We start from the raw sequence: 18344 nt of genomic DNA on the forward strand, positions 1-18344 counted from the left end.
ACGACTTAAAAAGTGCACATTTGTTCGTCGCAATTGACGTCAAGTGGCGACGTTTGCAGTGAGGACTCGATCAAGGTACGTTTTTCGCATGTGTTGGCTGAGCCTTGACTCGTTTGTGTATTTGGTTACAATTATTATTTTTTTTTAATTGTGTTGATAAAATTCTTATTAAAATGAAATGGAATGATCGACCGTAAGTGGAAAATTAATAGCTTTTTGCAACGCCAAAAGAAAAAAAAATAGACCGGAATCAATTAGGCTCAACTGCGGCCATTGCATTCTCAACAAATATGGACAGCAGTGACAAATATGTAAATCTAAAAACCATTTATTTTCAAATTCCAATATACTCGTCATAACTAAACATACCTGTCCAAAAACCCTGTGTAAAATATATCTCTTGACAATGAACCCCCCCCCCCACCCCCCGTCCAGCGAATATTCCGACACAACGGAATCTTAATTAGGCTCACCTGCACCATCTTGTGGTCGCCAATGTAACAGCGGGGAGAAAAGACAACAGTGACAAATATGTAACTCTGAAAACATTTGCCAATTCCACTACACAGGTCATAACTCAACATACCTGACAAAACCGTGTGTAAAATATATCTCATGACAATTAACAATTCCCTCGCTAGATGGATTTCCACTGGAAAATATTTAAATGCAAAAGGAATATCAATTGATGAAAAAATATTTCTTTGATTTCTTTACTCAACACTAATTCAAATGAGTGCATCCTGGAATGTTATTTTGTTATTGCTTATTTTTAATGGAATGGTAGAAGTTGAATGTTTATATGTCGGGACAGCTCATTTACATTTCTGTGGGGGGGTGTTTACACGCAGCCCTGCGACATGGCGCTGCTTTTTCGAGATGGATGATGCTCTTGAAAATGAAAATTCTATTACAAAAATACAATCATTAGATGGCATATAAAATCAAATTTTCCTAAAGATGTTTTGAAAATATATAAAAAAAATAACCATGGGCTTTCTGATGTGCTCAATTGTACATTTTCAGTGTAATATTCAAAACAGTTAATTGCTACATCGAGTCAAATAAACTTTTCCCTTGTCCAAAATGTGTGCTTCATTCCACCATAACCCCCCCAAAAATTAAAAAATATCCCAAGACCGCTTTTGTGGCGCTAGTTTGGGTTTGTGCGCGGCGTCCGGATGAAGTCGATCCAAGTTGACTTGCTGCTGCGCTGGTCATGCAAAATGGCCCACGTAGGCCTCGTAGATGCTGTCCAGGAAGTTGTCGTCCGTCTGGAAGGAAATCAAAACGCCGTCGCGCGTCAAACGAGCGCCCCAGGTTTTATTGTTATCATTTTCCTCTGCCGTACCTGGATCAGGTGCAGCAAGGCTGCCTGGAGCCGGCGTTTGGACAGAGCTCGGCCCGAGGAGGGGTCTTGCGGCGACGCCTGGGAGAAGACGCCGGGCGAGAGGAGCAGCGTCGGGGCCGCGGTGGCGGCCATCCTCTGTGGAGAAGGCGCCTCAACGCGGCAGCACGCAGGTATTGGGCAGATTGAATTTGAATTCTCATGTCATGGACACCAGGACTTATTTTTTTTTTTATACATGCAAATGATGAATGCTGAAAATACATACTTGTTAATCTGGTTCAGTAATACAAAGTACACATTTTTCAAACTTTATTTGCTTTCGCGGGCCGCATAAAATAACCTACATGATTAGCGGCCAGGGCAATGCGGGATCAAAATTTGTAGCTCATCATACTTACATTTTTAAAAGATGGTAACTCAGTTTATGCAAGACATTTTGTGTGTGTGTGTGTGTGGGGGGGGGGTGAATTATAATCGACGTCCTCATGGTGGTGGTGCCCTCTAGTGGTACGTGGAAAGTAGCACATTTGCAAACGTGTACGATACATTTGAATGAAGTCATTAGTTTTTTTTTTTGCCGCTTATCCTCACGAGGGTCGCGGGGAGTGCTGGAGCCTATCCCGACTGTCGAGGGGCAGGAGGCGGGGTACACCCTGAACTGGTTGCCAGCCAATCGCAGGGCGCATTGAGACAAACAGCCGCACTCACAATCACACCTCGGGGCAATTTAGAGTGTCCAATTAATGTTGCATGTTTTGGGGATGTGGGAGGAAACCGGAGTGCCCACCCGGAGAAAACGCACGCAGGCACGGGGAGAACATGCAAACTCCACACAGGCGGGGACGGGATCAAACCCGGTTCCTCAGAACTGTGAGGCCAACACTTTACCAGGCTCCCGAACTCATTTATTTTATTTTATTTCAATCCCGATGTTCAAACTGTGCATAAGGTTACAGCGGCTTGCAATAATATGAAATATAACTTTTTAAGTTAGCCCAGGGTTATTACAGATGGGCGGACTTTTGACGTATTATTCGTGCGTGTTTGGCGTACCTAATGAGGTGTCCAGTGTGTGTGTATCCACCACTAACCTGAAAGTCCAGACCCGCCTTTGGAGCTGCGGGACCCTGGAAGCATGGGGCCAGGGGGGGGCGTGGCGGTTCCGGGGCGGCCCGACTCTGCTCCTGCTGCACCAGATGCAGCTTCTGGACCAGCATGTGGGGGGAAAGCCCGGCGGCTGGGGAAGAGACGACGATTGCCTTGTTTCATTTTTTTTTTTTTTTTCCCGCCCTTTCCTGCAACTTTTTCCATCACATACAGATGACAATTTTCTGGCAGTTTAGAACAATGACTTGTTGTCCTTTTTATAAAATATCCATTCATTAATTCACTTGTTTGCACAATGCTCAGGTAGGAAAGAAGTTCAAAAATGTATTTTCGTGTATAATGCTTGTAAAGCTAATAGTGCAGTTATTTTCTACGGCCAGCAGAGGGAGCTTTCACTTCTTTAAAGGGAAATTCCGGTGGTTTGGTTTAACAATGTATGCAACAGGTCATGTAATTTGGACTATTTTGACAATGCGATGTTAAATTTTCTCTCATTTAATAGTATTTTGAGAAGATTTTTAATCGACAATTGCGAATTTCCAGGTGCGGCGCCCTTTTCGCGAGTCACATGGCTACTGACATGACACGATGTGCTACGTGCCGTTCCAAACGCTCGATTACACGGGACGCCATTTATCCCCAGCAGGTTCTTTGGAACGACGCGTAACGCGTCACATCCGTGCACTTGGGTCATGATGGGTGAATCAAGCCCCTTTGGGACCTTTCAATACATTTGCATTAACAAGCTCAAGTGCCCCCCCCCCCCACTGGACCCACCTGTATGCGTCGGCTGCTTGGAGTGGCTGAAAAAGCTGTGCTGGTGAGAATGTGGCGGCGTGCAACAAGGGGCAGCGACGTGAGGCGGGGGCTGGTCTTGGAACAGTTTCTTGATCGGGTCTAGCTGGCGGTGGTGCTGGTGGTCCAGCGGCACGCCGTTGTTGCACAGCCGGTTCTCCGGTGACTCGGACAGCGTGTGAAGGACCCCCCCGGGGGCGGCCCTCTGCCCCTGCGGGAGCTTCTGCGCGGCCGGGGCGGGGGCCGAAGGGGTTTCGTAGGTTAGGGTTCGGGCGACGGGAGGGCGAGACGCTTTTCTTGTGACGGGCGGCGCGGAGTCGAGTTTGGGCGAGCCCTGTTGCCGAGAGCCAAAAAGCAAGGCCAGGGGGAGCGGCTTGGGCTCGTTGTCCTGGCGACAGGAGATAACACGAATGAGTGGATTCGGGGAGGAAGTGCAGATGGAAAGGGGGAGTGGGGGGGCCGTACCGGACTGCTGGGCTTGAAGGGGATGGGTTTGATGAGGTTAGGCTTCCCGAAAAGAACTCCGCTGCCGCCGATCTCTTTGGGTTCCGAAGTCGACTTCTCCTGTCACGGCACACAAGCGAAGATCAAGTTTTTTTTTTTTTTTTTTTAACAATTATCAACACAATTATCGCAACAGTCCCGCTGAGGAAAGCATTCACGTAAATCTTTATTGTGCGTGACGTTTTCATTCATTCCATTTTTTTTTTTTTTTTTTTTTTTTTCTTCAACTCGTGTATTTTATTTTTTTCTTCCGGTTGTTCATTTTGTTTCCTGATCAATTGTACTTTTTTTTTTTTTTTTTTAACTTGCTATGTGACTTTTTCCCCAGGGGCGCTACCTTGTCGTACTGGCTGTGAGCTTTGGTCAGCATCTGGATGATGTCCACCGCCTGCCCTTCGCCTCGCACGCCGCCCGCACTTCCGTCCGGGGGCGGCCAAGCATCCTGCCCCGCCGCCTGCTCCTGCTGGGTCAGACTACACACACACACACACACACACACACACACACACACACACGTCTCATTTTCTGTAATTCGGTTACATTTGAGCGAGTTTGCGCCGGAGCCAAGAAATACGCACGCGCTTACGTTTTCATCCTCTGGGCGACGCGTCGGCAGTCGGCCTTGTCGTAGAACCAAATGCCGTGGATGACCACTGGGGAGAGGGAGAGGCCCGCTTTTCAATCGGCGTCATAAACGGCAACAAAAAAAACCGGCCCCGCGAACAATCGAGTTAGGCGGCGGGATAACAAAAAAGCGGCCGCTCGTCCGACGGCGAGCGCGAAGGTCAGCGGACGGCGGAATGAGATTGCCGGCGTCGGTCTCGGTGATGACTCATTTCAGCCCGGGTGATGTCGGGCAAAAAAAAAAAATAATAATAATTCACCTACGGTCGGGCTTGAGCCATCTTTGTTTGGAGTGTTTTTCATTTTTTTTTTTTTTTTTTTTTTCTTGCCAAATAATCAATGATCTTTTTTTTTTTTAGCCAGTTTTTCTGTAAATTGGTGAACCGGAAAGCGAGAAAAAGATCAAAAGTATTGATCTTAGATTAGTCATATCCTCGGAATTTCAAATTAAATATTTGCGTACGATCAAAATAACACATTTGCAAATGTCTCCTTTTACTTTGGAAACCAAAGATCAGCATTTTTGCCCATTTTCTTACATGATGTAAAACCATAACTGAATTGTAATCAATTGTGTGCATTTCTGTAGGCTGTCAATTATGTTTTTCTTATTTTTGAAGAGTGGAATGGCTTTTTATTCGGTACATCAATTAATAAACGATCAAGTTCAAATTAATATTAATCGTTTGATGGAACCCTAAAGTGATTCGTTGACTTTGACTTGACGATTAATCAGTTCAACTCCTAGTAAAAGGAAAAAATAAAAAAAAAACATTTTTTTGGGGACCCGCACACATTGGAGCACAGGATCGCATCCCTCCACGTGACGCTAATGTTTACACACGAGACAAAGTTGGCTACCGAGGTCGCCCCCGCCGAGCCTGGGAAAAGAGTCAGCCCAGCACCAAATAAGTCACAGCGGTGGGAGACGGCGACGGGGCTCGCTTGGGCGGACCGACGGCAAATGTAGCCCAGAGCACAAAGAACTTTTCCCGCGGCCGTCCAGAAGAGGGAAGAGCGAGGGTGGGGCGCCGGCCCCCGATCAAACGTGCCGGACTGGAAGGAGGCCACCGCGTGACTCCCATCAAAGTGGAATTTCACGAGCCGCGCTGCGATTTTTAAGGAGCCGTCTTGACGAAGTTGTGGGGGGGGGGGGGGAGGCGCGTCGCATCACTTCCTGCTCGGACGAATGGCGCCGAGGACTTTGCGGGCGCTCCTGCTTTAGTCGCAGGAAGACCTCCGCGCACACGTCCACTACTACTAGTAAGCCAGACCGAAGGGATTCCGACTCGGACCCGCGGCGGCGCCATGTTGAGGGGGCTTTTTACCCGGAGACCGAAACACGAAAGGCTGCAGGAGGAGCCCGAGGTGCGGTTTAAAGGCCAGCTGGTGTCGGAGGCTGACCTGGGCTACACGTACGTGAGACCCGGAGGTGAGCCCGCGTCGCTGAAACCGCTAGAAAAACCACCCAGCGATACCAGGACCGCCGACGAGGCGGATGATGACATCCCCTTTGTCCTTGAAATACTGTATGTAATCTTTCACGTGGTGCCCCCTAGTGTTGGGACTGAGATACTACATAACTGAAATACCTTGTTCCAGGGTAATAAGCAGCAAGTTACCATATTTATGACTTACTTTAATGACAAAGTGTTTTATTTTAAAAATCAGTGACTTGTACCCAGTGCTCTGTCCCTTGGGGGGTACTTGTGACTCGATTTAGCTTTCTCATCCCCCCCTGCGTCTGTATCTCTACGGTCTATTTTCAGCCCGGGGCGCCACTCAGCGCTGTCGGCCATTCCCGGACGTCACGGCATCGCCGAGCGCGACGTGTTTGCTTAATGATAAGATTCGGAGGCCTCGGTCGCGGCGCACGCCGGGGGCAGCGTCGCCGGACCCTAAACAGTCCGCGGGGCTCAGACGTTAGTTAGCCGGCGCAAAATAAACACGGCCGAGATAAATTAACGCGCTCCTGGGATGTCTTTTACGGCCGGAGCCTCTCCATCATGCTCATAAATGTCCTCCTGGCTTGTCCCTTTAGACACCCCCCCCCCAAAAAAAAAAAAAAAAAAAAAGTGAACGAGTCTGGAAGGAAGGCGTGCACGTGTTTGCGTTATCAGCGACGGACGGCCGCAATGCGTGTAATCTCTGCCGGACGACGCCGGAGCACTGACAGGCCCTTGACTCGCCGCTCGGGGGTCCCGGACGATAAAGACCGTCGCTCCTAAAATGGAGGCGCGCTTCGTCCGCAGCCGTCCGTTTCCCTACTTTTCGAGCGGCAACGTCGCGCAAAATGCCCCGTCGGGGCTGAACATTCGCGCCGGCGTGTTTGTGTCGCTCTTACGCCGTGCGTTGCGGTAGAGCAGGAAGGGGTCCTGGAGTTGGAAGTCCAGGTCTTTGCTGATGAGCTCGGTCAGGTTCTCCATACTGAGTCTGTTCATGATGGTGAAGCCGTGCGTGGGGGGAGCCAGCCTAGGGGGAAAAGTAATTCCATAATCTCTTTAGAAATTGCTCAGGGGGAACACTTTCTGTAAATACCAAGATGAATTTGTATTTGTTGGTACCTCGTGTAGATGAATAGAGTTCCTTCCACCTCCGTCTTCTCCTGAGGAGGGGAAAAAGACTTTATGTACCGAGGACATAACAGATCTGATCATGTTGGCGAGTTCTCGCAATTATTGCAGGAAGTAGTGAAGAGGAACGACAAAAGAACAAATGCAGCCTCATTTTTCAAATTTGTTTCTAAAGTTCCGCCTGTTTACAATTTCAAATGATCCCAGGAAATCACAATATCCTCCGCTCATGTGACCCCTAATCATGAGTCAGCCAAGATGTGACTCGACATACAAATCAGGCTCCATCCATCCGTTTTCTGAGCCGCTCATCCTCACAAGAGTCGCAGGCTCCGTTCTTTTGCACGTCGTCGCGCGGCTTACCCACTCGTTGGCCCGGTTGTTGTAGGTGTAGAGGGCCACCTGGCTGGCCACGTCCACGATGCTCTTAATGTACGGGTCGTGTCTCTGCAAGGCGGCCAGGCTGATGTCCAGCCCCTTAGCGCCCAGACCGCCGGCGCCGCCGTCGGCGCAGGTCGCCGTCATTGTTCCCGACCGAGACCAGCTAGCTCGCCAGCTAGCATCGGCCGCTAAAACCGGACGCGGAAAAAAAATAGACAGAAGGCTCGAAGAAAAAACAAACAAAAAAGGCACCCGATGCGAGTTGTTCGGCCAAACAATCGTAGGCGAGATCCAAATTCGGAGCGTTTTTTTTTTTTTTGTTTGCCACGAGCGGCTTTAACGTCAACAGAAATTGTAAACAAGCAGACGAGAGTTGTCGATCGCCAGCACGCTCGATGTCAGGCTCTTCAATCGAGTCGGAAATATCGATCGTAAAGCTTGCTAATTAATACGTTTTTTTTTTTTTTCCCAAATGCCCAAACCTCCTTATTGATTGCGGCAGACCTGCTGTTTCCTTACTTCAAAACAAATTAACACATGCAATAAATCCAGTTGTCACTGCAGTGGTATGCATAAACTCATATTACTAATTCATAACCAATTAACAAAGAACGCAAGAGCCGCATGATTTTAAATTCTATCCAAGCAATAACAAGAAAACCAAAACATAATTTAGAGGATTCCGGTTGCACAGGATCAGTATACATACAGTAGTCCCATACAATACACTACAGTAACACTAGGGGGCGTCCTGGGACGTATTTCTTTGAATTTTATGGGATAAATACAGATGCAGTCTAGATGCAACTGTATGGCTGACTTTTTTTGTTTTTTGTTTTTTTTTTTTTTGGCCTTAAAGTTTGATGATTTCAGCTTTTAAGAGTGTGCTTCTTTTTATTTTTAAAGATGTGAATAAATGAAGTTTTTAGTGCTTTTTTTTGTTTTGTTTAGTTCATGGACATTGTCAACACGTACTCCTGACCGCAGAAGCTCAAATTAAAAAAAATGCAAACAATCTTCAGTGCTTTCCGTAACTTTTGAGGAGCTCGTCTGACGTGTTCCTCACAATCAGCCCGCAAATAATTGCTGTGTTGCGCCGCGCGGGCCCATTTGCAGGCGTCCGTCTGTTTGTCGTGTTTTCCGATGATGAGACTAATGAGGCGTCCGTCGGCGACTTGTACCGTCGATACTTTGCGATTGGCCGGAGGTAACCACGGCGACGGGAGCAGGGTGACTCGTAACGGTCGGACTCCGCCGCGACACTTGCATCATATTAATAGGTGGCGTCTCCCGGAACGGCGCGGTCGATGGCGGCTATTATGGAATTTGTTGATTCCGTTCGGAGAGAAGTGATGGGCGGCCCGACCACCATTTTCAAACGAGACGGTCGTGGTCAAGGAGGGCGGGGATCGAGGAATCCTCCTCGTTCGCTCCCCACCTTTGGCAGAGTTGGACATTATTGCGCCACCCCCGCATGGGATTGTGGCATTTCACTGTTTGTCTGCGGCCGTTCTTCCCAGAGAGCAAATCCGTCTTGAGCAAAAAGTACAAATATAGAGCGCTCCTAAATAGAAGGGCTGGGATTTCGGAGGATGGCCGTGCGTGCGTTCGATTCCCTCGGGTGCGAGTGTCTGTTCCCACGAGCTGCCCCCGCTGTCCGGGGCCGCTCCCTCCCTCCCTCCCTCCTCCTCCTCCTCCTCAGTCCTCCTGGATGTAAAATGCGTATAAAAAGTCTGCACACCCCTGTTCAACACAATAGGTTATAGGCCACGTTCATGGGGGACAAAAATTTTACTTTGCTCTCTTTAATTAAATCACAAAACATTTCAACAGGGGTGTGTAGACTTTCTATTTCCAATTTGCCTGGCTGTGCCTTTTACAGTGTGACTTTTTCTTTTTTTTTCAAGCGTGCGCCTGGCGCCTCCTGTTGGCGCTCCAGGCGCTCGACGGACCCCGGGAGTGCTTAACAAAGACCCGTTTTGGCATTCAAAGCACTGCGTGAATATTTTTTTTTTTTGCGCATATCGATTTAGTCGTCCGTCTGTTCCTACGCTGACAAAAATCTTTAGCCTATTACGGCTCGGTGGGAGCGTATCGTGCACTTTGACACCGAGCCAAATGAATACATGGCGAGCGCGGCGCTTGGATTCACCTGTGGATCGCGCCATGTCGCTTCTGCATCAGCACGTCAAAGGCAACAATAATAATAATAATAATTATAGTTTTAATAATAGACGGTGGCCGGCGTGGTAATTGTAATTCGAACTTGGCGCCGTTCCACAGCACGTTTGAATGCACTGGACTGATTTCTTGCTTGCTTGTCTTGCCTCTCGCAGGTGCTTGAGAGCCTTGAGAGGAAGGGAGCGGGACGGGGGTGGGGGTGTGAAAAAGTACATATTAGATTTGAGTGGATTTGACACAACCAATTTTATCCAGTTAAGAGCTGATGACTTCACTTCATTAATGTATTAGCGCAAATATGGAGCCGTGTCACCAGAAAATGACTTTGGGGCGCCTCGGGGGAGGCAGGACGCATTTGTTCCTGGCCTCGGAGGAAAAATGACGAAACTCTGCACGATCCAGAGAGGAGAAAAATAATAATTAAAAAAAAAAAAAAAAAAGCACATAATTGTCAGGAATTTTAACCGTTATTTATTATTCTAGTGGTGCATTTGGCAGATCAATACAACAGTCAGTGATGGTATTGACGGCAATGTCGGGATATTGATCATGAGAGCAGTATTTTTTTTTTTTTTTTTTGTCCTATACATTTATGTCAGATGTTTTAGTAAAATGACATTGACAGAAATGTAAGCGTATGTGCTATGACTCAGATGTCACTGAATCTACTTTTGTGATAACAGTCAAAGGCATGACTATCCATATTTATACTATAGCAAAAAAATCTTTGACTATGAAAATGGGTACAGTGCCGCCTTGAGATGTGAGTGACCTCACCTTTTTTTTTTTCTTTAATGACTTTTAAAGCAACGGCTAGTTGAACATAAACAGTGCAGCAGCACACTTAGACAGATGTGTTGACGCTCACGTGCATGTATTCCTTGTCCTCTGACTAATACTGCAGCTTACTTAGTCACAGCAGTGGTGAGGCTCTTCTTTGTTTGTGTCTGTATGATTTTTATACTGCCCCCTAGTGCTCAAGTCAAACAGAAGGCCCTCAGTGAATTGATAATACACAAACAGTTTAGTTTGCTATCGATTACAAACGTTTCTTGGGTTGGCAGAAACTTTGCACAAATCCTCTCCTGGTTTTTGACCAAAAGAATAAAACAATTCAGCTGTTTTGTGACAAAATCCAAATAATTATTACGTTTTGGGCGTTTATCATGGAGAGCCATCTGGTATCGGCTCGATGGCCCAATCTCGCAAGTGTGGCCCGCGACTTGTTTCTACCTCGGACAATTTGTGCTCGCGGGGGAAAAGTGCTTCCTCGTGTTTGCGCCGCGCCGCGCCGCAAAGGGCAGACTCGCAGGGAAGACGTAAACACGGACACGCTCGCGGGGACAGAGTGAAGCTTTCGGCCGGCCACCTGGCTCGGAGCTTTGGACATCCAGTCCTTCCCGCGCTCGTCGGGGTTCCGCCACGACTCGCGGATGCGCGTCGCGGTTCTGAAATATGACACATCCAAAACAATCCCTTTTTGCCCAGTTGAATTTTTTTTTTTTTTTAAACACACACACATCTGGAAACAGTCAAAGTGTGGGGGTGGGGGGGGGGCGTGTGTGTGTGTGTGTGTGCATCTCTCTCTCTCTCTCCCCCTCGGTCTCTCTCTCTCTCTCTCGCCCCCTCCCCCCCTCTTTCCGAGTGTGTTTGACTGCAGAGCTGCAGGGGCAGCAGAGGCAGACGCGAGAGCCCAAACTCTGCCTCACTCGCGCGCACAAACGCACGCACGCTCGTAGGGGAGCGCGAGCTAGAGAGCGCGGAGACCACCATGGACCGGATCGGGAAGCGAGACGAGCGCTGATGAGGATAGGACAGCCTGGTTTTGTTTCGGGTTTTTAGGAGCCCCCCCCCTCCCCCCTTCTCGTGGATTCTAAGCCATTGGGAGATTTAACCCCGCGATGGAATATGTGCACTCTTGTCATTTTCCCATCTTCCTCCTCTTCCTCCTCCTCCTCCTCCTCCTCCAGCAGCAGCAGCAGGGAGGATGCCAAGCAGCGCTGCGTCTTTTGCGCACTTCCACTGACAGCGCCCGTGCTCCGCGAGCTCTTTTAAAGCCTTGAGAACGGGGGGAGAGGAAAAAAAAAACGGAAGAGAAAAGAAAAGGAGAGCGAGGGGAGGCGTGAATCGGCTTGAACGCGGTGCCGCCGCCGCTGCTTTTATGCTCGTCGCCTAGGGCCCGGATGTACCGAGGGATGCACCGGTGCGTCTTCCCGACCGGTTCCGCCGACAGATCCCTCTTTTTTCTCGCCTTCACCTCCATCATGGGGATTAGGTAATATTCACTCCATCCGAAGACACCCCCTCCCCGCTGAGAGAGCAACGGGAATATCCACAAGCTGTCAGACTCATTACCCCCCCTCCCCCCTGTTTTTGTTTTTATTTCATTTCTTTTTTTTTTTTTTGTTTGGAGGGGGGCCACCCCCCCCTTTCAATCATTCTTATATAGGGAGAACGCTGGACTACATTTATGGTAAATGAAAGCAAAAACATGTACATCCCGGAGGACACCCTTGAGAACCATCAAGGTAGGTGTGCTGCCCATTTTTATTTATCCAGCCCAACTGTCATGAGTGTCGATGCGAGGAGGGGACGAGGGGTTTTGGGGTGGGGGTGGGGGGGTTGCGGGGGTGCAGTTGATGAGCCGGAAGATGGACGCCCTCTTCCTGAGAACTTGTGGATCAGGAAGAGGCCTTTTCGGTCACGTTTGCACATGTGGCATTGTGGTGGTCAGTCAACAGGCTTTTGCAGAATCACCCCCCCCACCCCCCACCTTAAAAAAAAAAAAAAACAGACCACAAGTGGTGCAGACTTGATATTTACAAGGTGGACATGTTCTTGTTTGTTGTGGACCTTTTTGTGTCCGTGTTGTTTTCGCCTTGAGAGGCCGGCACGATGTTGGGTGGCGAGGAAAGGGTCTGTTTGCATTGCGCAGTATTCACGCGGCGCCTCCTTCCACCCACGTTGCAGAGAGCAAAAAAAAAAAAAAAAACACCCACCGTGCTCTCCACTTCCACCCCTGAACGATTCCGAACGTGATCTTCTTTTTCTTCCCCGCGGTCACATCCTCGCATTGATCCAGCACTGCCCCGTCACTTCCCCCCGGCGGAGGGCTAGCGCCCGGCCTTGCATGGCGACAGGTTCCATAGCAACAGGGGGATGAGGAGCGCTAGCGCGCGTGCATCTGTGTCGCAGTGAGACGCTGGACGGCTCGTCATGCGTGAGCCGTCCCGTGGATTTCCGCAGTGGCGTGCGCGGGCCCCGCTCCTGCCGTTTTTCGGCGTGACCCCGGGCGACTTTTCCCGGCCGCGAGTTGACTCGAAAAAGTTGATTTCTCGACTGAGGCCGCTAACTTTTTAACCCGTGCTGTGAAAATGATGCGGTAGAATTTGTCGAGAATTGCTTGTAGCAAATTGCTGATAATTTAATCTGCAGTCTTTAAAAACCCAATTTTTGTGTTTGCTCCCGTTTTTCATGGGCAGAACTTTTTCAGTGCACATGAGGGGCTTGTTGCGATCAAATATTGCTCACGCAACAGTCGAAATCCCCGTTGGTGAGCACTTCTCCTTTGCAGAGATAACATATTGCAGAAGAACTGCACATTCTAAGGAAGCTTTCTATTGTGGACAGCCAAAGGCACCACCCGTGCAATAATCAAGCTGTCTATTCAGAATTTTATGTGCAGTTTTTTTTTTTATTGTAAGGTCAGAATTTGTGCAGGTGTTCATCTTTGCGGCATATCACAATTGCTGCTTTGAGAGCATGATTATTGCACAGGTGTGCCTTTGGCTGCCCACAATAGAAGGCCATGGGGAAATATGCAGCGTGACTCTATTTAGAATCATGCCGTCCAGTAAAGGTGGTGACGTGGGCCGCCCTCGAAGGGTCTGGATTATCTCCGCAAAGAAGTGCTCACCAGCAGATTTGTGTACCGTACTTGAGCAAAATATTCCTTTTGTGGACAGAGGGGAAAAGTTTGAGTTCATCTTATTGACAAATGGGAGCCAAAACAAAAGTGTGGTGTTCATATTTTTGTTCAGTGTGTTTTGCTGTTATTAATTCAGACATCGTTGGGCCTGCTTACGCGAGATTATGTCATGGGCCAGGCTTGGCCACTGCCAAGCGGGGCATTTAAATTGAGTTTTTTTCCACTGGCATTTGCCAGTTCGTTGCTTTTGTTAGTGAGTTGCATTCACTACCTGTGGGACTCTCCGCTTTTGCGCGTAAGTTAGAGTAACCCTAGTCACAGCGATTCTGTGCCCTTTTGTTTGATCCTGTCCTATTGAGTTTTTTAGTTTGCCCCAGAGTCATCGGACCTTGCTGTATGTCTTTTGGATCCCGCCTAGCCTAGCGTTTCTGTGCCTTTGCCTTGTCGGACTGCTACACCGTGTGTGTCCCAGTTTTCGGAATAAACCACATTTGAGCATTATGCCTCTGGCTCGAAGTCCTTCATTTGGGTCTGCCCCCGTAGCAGAGGTTAGTGACAGATTGAAGTGATTAGAGATATACTCCAAACACAGACAATCAATAGCCTGCATTAGATCTTTTAAAGTTTTTCATTGCTTGGTACCTATTTGAGCAAGAAACACTACGACTGCATATTTATATTTTAAAAAGTCTCCCCTGGCCTCTGCGCGTACTTGTTGCTTTTGGACATGAACGCACATTCCCTCCGCAAAGTCTTAAATAGTCAATATTCCCATTCGCTTTGCGAGCCTCGTGACAAAATGTTGAGATTTGACTTCTCCACGTCGATGTACACGCCTGTCATCACAAATGCCGTAATCCCCGTGTAATCCTCCCAGGTGGACGTAATTCACAGGAAATTGTTGGGGATTGCGGTGATCGACCGAGATTAAATTCTACTCTCCAATGTTGCCGACACTTCAGTTGAGCCTCAAGGGTTGAGTGGCATCAAGACTTTTTAGTGCTATGCTCGCCACGATTTGGGGGAAACTTACGTACGCTTGGATCTATTTGATCAATTGGCTTTGCGATCAGCAAGACCCGATCGCTCAAAGTGAGCCCCTGGGCTGCTGTCACTTGTAAGGTCGAAGTCAGTGGGCTCCCTACCAACTGGCGTCACCTTTTGAGGACGGGTGGCTGTGGCGCTTGGAGTCTATTGGCGTGATGGTTTTCAGCACCACGGACAGTTCATTCATTAATACCGCTTGATTGACAGCTCCGTGGCACCGGTCATATCTAAGATTTATACTTTTGCTTCTCTTACTTAGCATAGCGTGGAACTAGAAAGATCTGCGACATGAAGAAATGGAGGTTTACCGTCAAATTCAATGTAAAATTAAAAAAAATCCACATTGTCATTGGTGTAACTCTGCTTTAACATCTGCTTGTTTAATGCTAACACATAAGGGGACTGACTACAGATGGGCTAACAAACTTAGCATCTGTTGTAACGGCTATTTGAACGCAAACGATCTAGCATCACAAGTAGACGGATCATTTAACAACACTCACAGGCGCGTATTCTTTATCCTCTGCAAAGAACGACAAATTTCACTTGCGCTGTTTCAAGGACAGTATTTTCATACGTCTCCGTTATGCAGCCCAAAGGTGGCCGAAGCACAAACACCAGAAGGAACGGCACAATGTCCATTAAATTGGAACAAAAATGTGCCAATTTTTTTTTTTCTTACTGCAAATGTGCTCCACACTTATTGGGGGGGAGAACAGATACATGGCATTTCCATTCATTTCAATTGGGAATGACGATACCAGGAGATTTTTTTTTTCTTCTGCAAATTGCCCATTTTGCGCAATTCAGTGCTTCTCACTTTGTGGTAAAAATTTTGAAAAGGCCCCTTTTGTTCCCTCGGCCCCCGCAAAAAAATAGTTTTGCAACAGCAAGCCATGGATTGTACTTGCAAAGTGTTGATTGTTGCTGTTTCGCTCTGTTTTTCCCCTCCTGTTTGTCGCTCACTTTATGCACGCGACACAAACACATTTGGAATAGATGACAGATGGAGTCCCCCACCCCTCAATTTTTTTTTTTTTTTTTTTGCGTGCACGTGCATCAGCCTCGATACATTTGATTCTTCACGAGGCCACTCCTCTCCACTTGACAGTGTTCATAAAAATGGAATAATCGCTGTAATTGAGTGGCGAGCGTCAATGGAGAGAAATGGCCGATGTTTTGTATTAGGAAGCGCGCGTGTGTGTAACAAGCGATTAAAGGCCAATCAGCGTTAAAGGCGCTTGTCGCGCCTCGGAGGGTCGTCACGGCTTCAACTTAAGAGCGGGACTGAACAACAGCTGCTCTTAATGCAAGACGCTGGGCCAAGGTGACGCCGGCATGGGGGGTGGGGGTTGGGGGGTAAGGATTATCTGTGACTCTCTTAAGCCTCCGGCGTGCTATCGGAAATCCATCCCGAGGCTGTCCTCTGCTCTTTGCACCTCCGTCTTCATTCCCCGTGTTGTGCGATTCCGGCCTCTTTGTACGCGTGTGCGACTATGATTTGCTGCGTCTTTTACACGCACGCTCGCCTCCCGTATTGATCCGCCAGAAGGAAATGATGACTCGCTATCTCATATGTTTATTTATTATCCCCCCCCCAACACCATCACCACTTCTTTTGGGTACGCTCGTGTTGGGTCACCTGAAGCGGACAGCCAATAACAAACGCGTGTCTCTTTTATCAAAGACTGTTAAAATGCATTCCGAGGAGCGTTTGCCTATTTCTCCTCCGGCGAGGTCATAGTTCACCGTGAACGGGCACTTGTCACCTGTCTTATGCAACTGGCGCCCACCAGCCGCGGACATTTTGCTTTGTCTCGCTCGCGGCGAAGTGATAAAACAACATCGGAGCGAGGAAAAAGGGACAAGGTCTACTTTCTAAAGAAAAACATTTTCAAAGGTTGCATTGCAAGGGCATATGTTTTTGTTTTTTGTTTTTTCCGCTCACAAGTGTAGCTAACAAAGTGTCTTGAGCTTTTCCTGCAGAAAATGTCAAATATTTGCAATTACCGGACACAAAGCAGTACGAAAACAATGTTTGGGATGAAATACGACGTTCGCCTGTCTAATCTCCGTCAATTCCGACACGTCCGCGCATGGAAATGATAAATATTTCAGCCTTGGTACATATGCTTCGCATGTCATACTGCTTGTCAGCCTCCAGAGGCGCCGCCGCGTGTGTTGCTGGCTGTGCACTTTTTTTTTTTTTTTTTTTTTTTTTGTCGCCGCCGCATTCCAGCACGAAGCAAGCGTGAGTGCGATCGGTTTGCGTGCGTTTGTTGGTCGTGCGTCGCAGGGCTGAGGGATGAGGGAAGGCAGCCGTCTATATTATTCATGGCCAGCCGTGCTCCCCCCCCACTTCTTTGCCTCCATCTCATCTGTGCCCTCGCCACCCTTCTTCCTCTCTCATCTCGCAAAGCGTCTTCAGTCCGTCTCCTCTCTGTGGACCGTTTGCTTTGTTTTCCACCTTTTCACCCATCTTCTTTCTCGTCTTTTTTTTTTTTGGCATTGCGTCTCCATCTCTAATCTGCCGCAGTTCATTGCGGGTTTATCGTTTGGTGAGACGGCTGTTTGTCTTTTTTTCTTTCCCTGTGAAAAGGATCAGTCACTCCGTTTTCGTAGACCAAGTGCGCTCGAAACGGCAATTTATCGTCCCGTTGAGGATCAGGAAGTTGCACCACCTCGGCAAACAATAGCCCGTCTTCCCATTTTCATTTTTAAAGGTCAAGTGTCATGCCTATAAACATTCTAAATGGATATTGTTATGAAAAATACATATGACATCATTCACTTCAATGTCCATACGAAAAAATAAATATGAGCGGTGAGCGCGTCATCCGTGCGCAAAGTTGCGGAAGTCTCATTCGACATCCGAGTGGTCGCCATATCGCCTGCAACGTCTGTCCATTACGTCACACCAGGGCATTCGCCATTAAAATCACGTTGTGCCACCGACTATGGGACACGGAAGCTCTTTTCAAAGAAGAGAACATCTCAGAATTGAGTGAAGTGACCGGGGCAAAAATTAACCTATCATTTTGAGCCATATTTAGATGATATGCGGATCACTTCTAACTAACAACAGACTCCCAGACAGGATGTATGAGCCAGCCCGGACGATGCCGCACTACCTTCCAGAAGGTAAAACTAGTACAAACATACGAGACCGCCTGAGTGGGTGTCTGCTACTAAGGTCACTTCCTGCTTCTTCTTGAAAACAAATCACTCGAGCAGATTTTCATGGCGGGAGTGACAAAAAGCCATATACGTCAAAATCATGTTGTGTGGTGGAGAAGGGAAAAAAAAAAGACAAACAAAACGGATGGGTCCACTCCGGCTGCCTTTTCCCCCCCCATTAATAACGTACTAAAAATCACGCATTTCATGACACCGGAGCTTTTAAGCACAAAAAGAAACACAAGTTGGGTCAATTTGCGTTTACACTCACTGGCCACTCGGGTACAGTACTGCAATGACTATTTAAACACAACGGGTGAAGCAGGACATGTAGACTGTGTTGAAATGCTCAGGCATATATTCTTAAACCCTTTTTCAAACCTTACTAATATGACTGAGGTCTACTGAGAAGTTGTTGCCGTCTTCTTCTTTACTATCCATATGTATGCGTTATACTGCCCTCTGTTGGGCCACGAGTTAGTGCCGCAACAGATAGACACCATTTATGTGCACGTCAATGTGGAAAATATGCTTTGTTTTCAGTCACAAGCATGGTCATGTTACCACTGTGTGTGCGCAATATTTTTTTGTGACGAGTGAATTTTTGTCCTGACTTGTTGGAATTTCCTACAAGTAACACCATAAATCAAGCGTGGATGCGGCGCTTTTCAATCTG

General features: G+C 47.9%; 2 protein-coding genes across 3 annotated transcripts in view; one reads left to right on the plus strand and one right to left on the minus strand.

Annotated features, from left to right (window-relative positions):
• Nucleotides 1–84: 84 nt before the first annotated feature.
• On the minus strand, nt 85–8044 carry dcp1b (decapping mRNA 1B). Its single transcript, XM_061806794.1, has 10 exons — nt 7318–8044; nt 6946–6986; nt 6726–6853; nt 4344–4410; nt 4095–4230; nt 3719–3817; nt 3236–3641; nt 2443–2588; nt 1352–1501; nt 85–1274 (listed from the first exon to the last, which is right to left on the minus strand). Exons 1-10 carry the CDS (start codon nt 7477–7479, stop codon nt 1218–1220), a joined length of 1392 nt encoding a protein of 463 aa, XP_061662778.1. The 5' UTR covers nt 7480–8044; the 3' UTR covers nt 85–1217.
• Nucleotides 4092–18344, plus strand: part of cacna1c (calcium channel, voltage-dependent, L type, alpha 1C subunit) — a 107151-nt gene continuing 92898 nt past the window's right edge. For both annotated transcript variants that reach the window (XM_061806780.1, XM_061806781.1), the window contains exon 1: nt 4092–4224. The gene's annotated coding sequence lies outside the window, so the exon portion shown is untranslated. The remainder of the gene's footprint in view (nt 4225–18344) is intronic.

The sequence above is a fragment of the Syngnathoides biaculeatus genome, chromosome 20, assembly GCF_019802595.1.
Source record: "Syngnathoides biaculeatus isolate LvHL_M chromosome 20, ASM1980259v1, whole genome shotgun sequence".
Taxonomy (NCBI): domain Eukaryota; kingdom Metazoa; phylum Chordata; class Actinopteri; order Syngnathiformes; family Syngnathidae; genus Syngnathoides; species Syngnathoides biaculeatus.

What these genes read in the sequence shown, in the direction of transcription:
- dcp1b (XM_061806794.1), bottom strand. Translation starts at nt 7,479, where the DNA reads ATGACGGCGACCTGCGCCGACGGCGGCGCCGGCGGTCTGGGCGCTAAG. An exon ending in GTCGCCCAGAGGATGAAAAC is followed by an intron (nt 4,231 to 4,343) that starts GTAAGCGCGTGC and finishes GTGTGTGTGTAG; the next exon opens with TCTGACCCAGCAGGAGCAGG. An exon ending in CAAGCAGCCGACGCATACAG is followed by an intron (nt 2,589 to 3,235) that starts GTGGGTCCAGTG and finishes TCTCTTCCCCAG; the next exon opens with CCGCCGGGCTTTCCCCCCAC.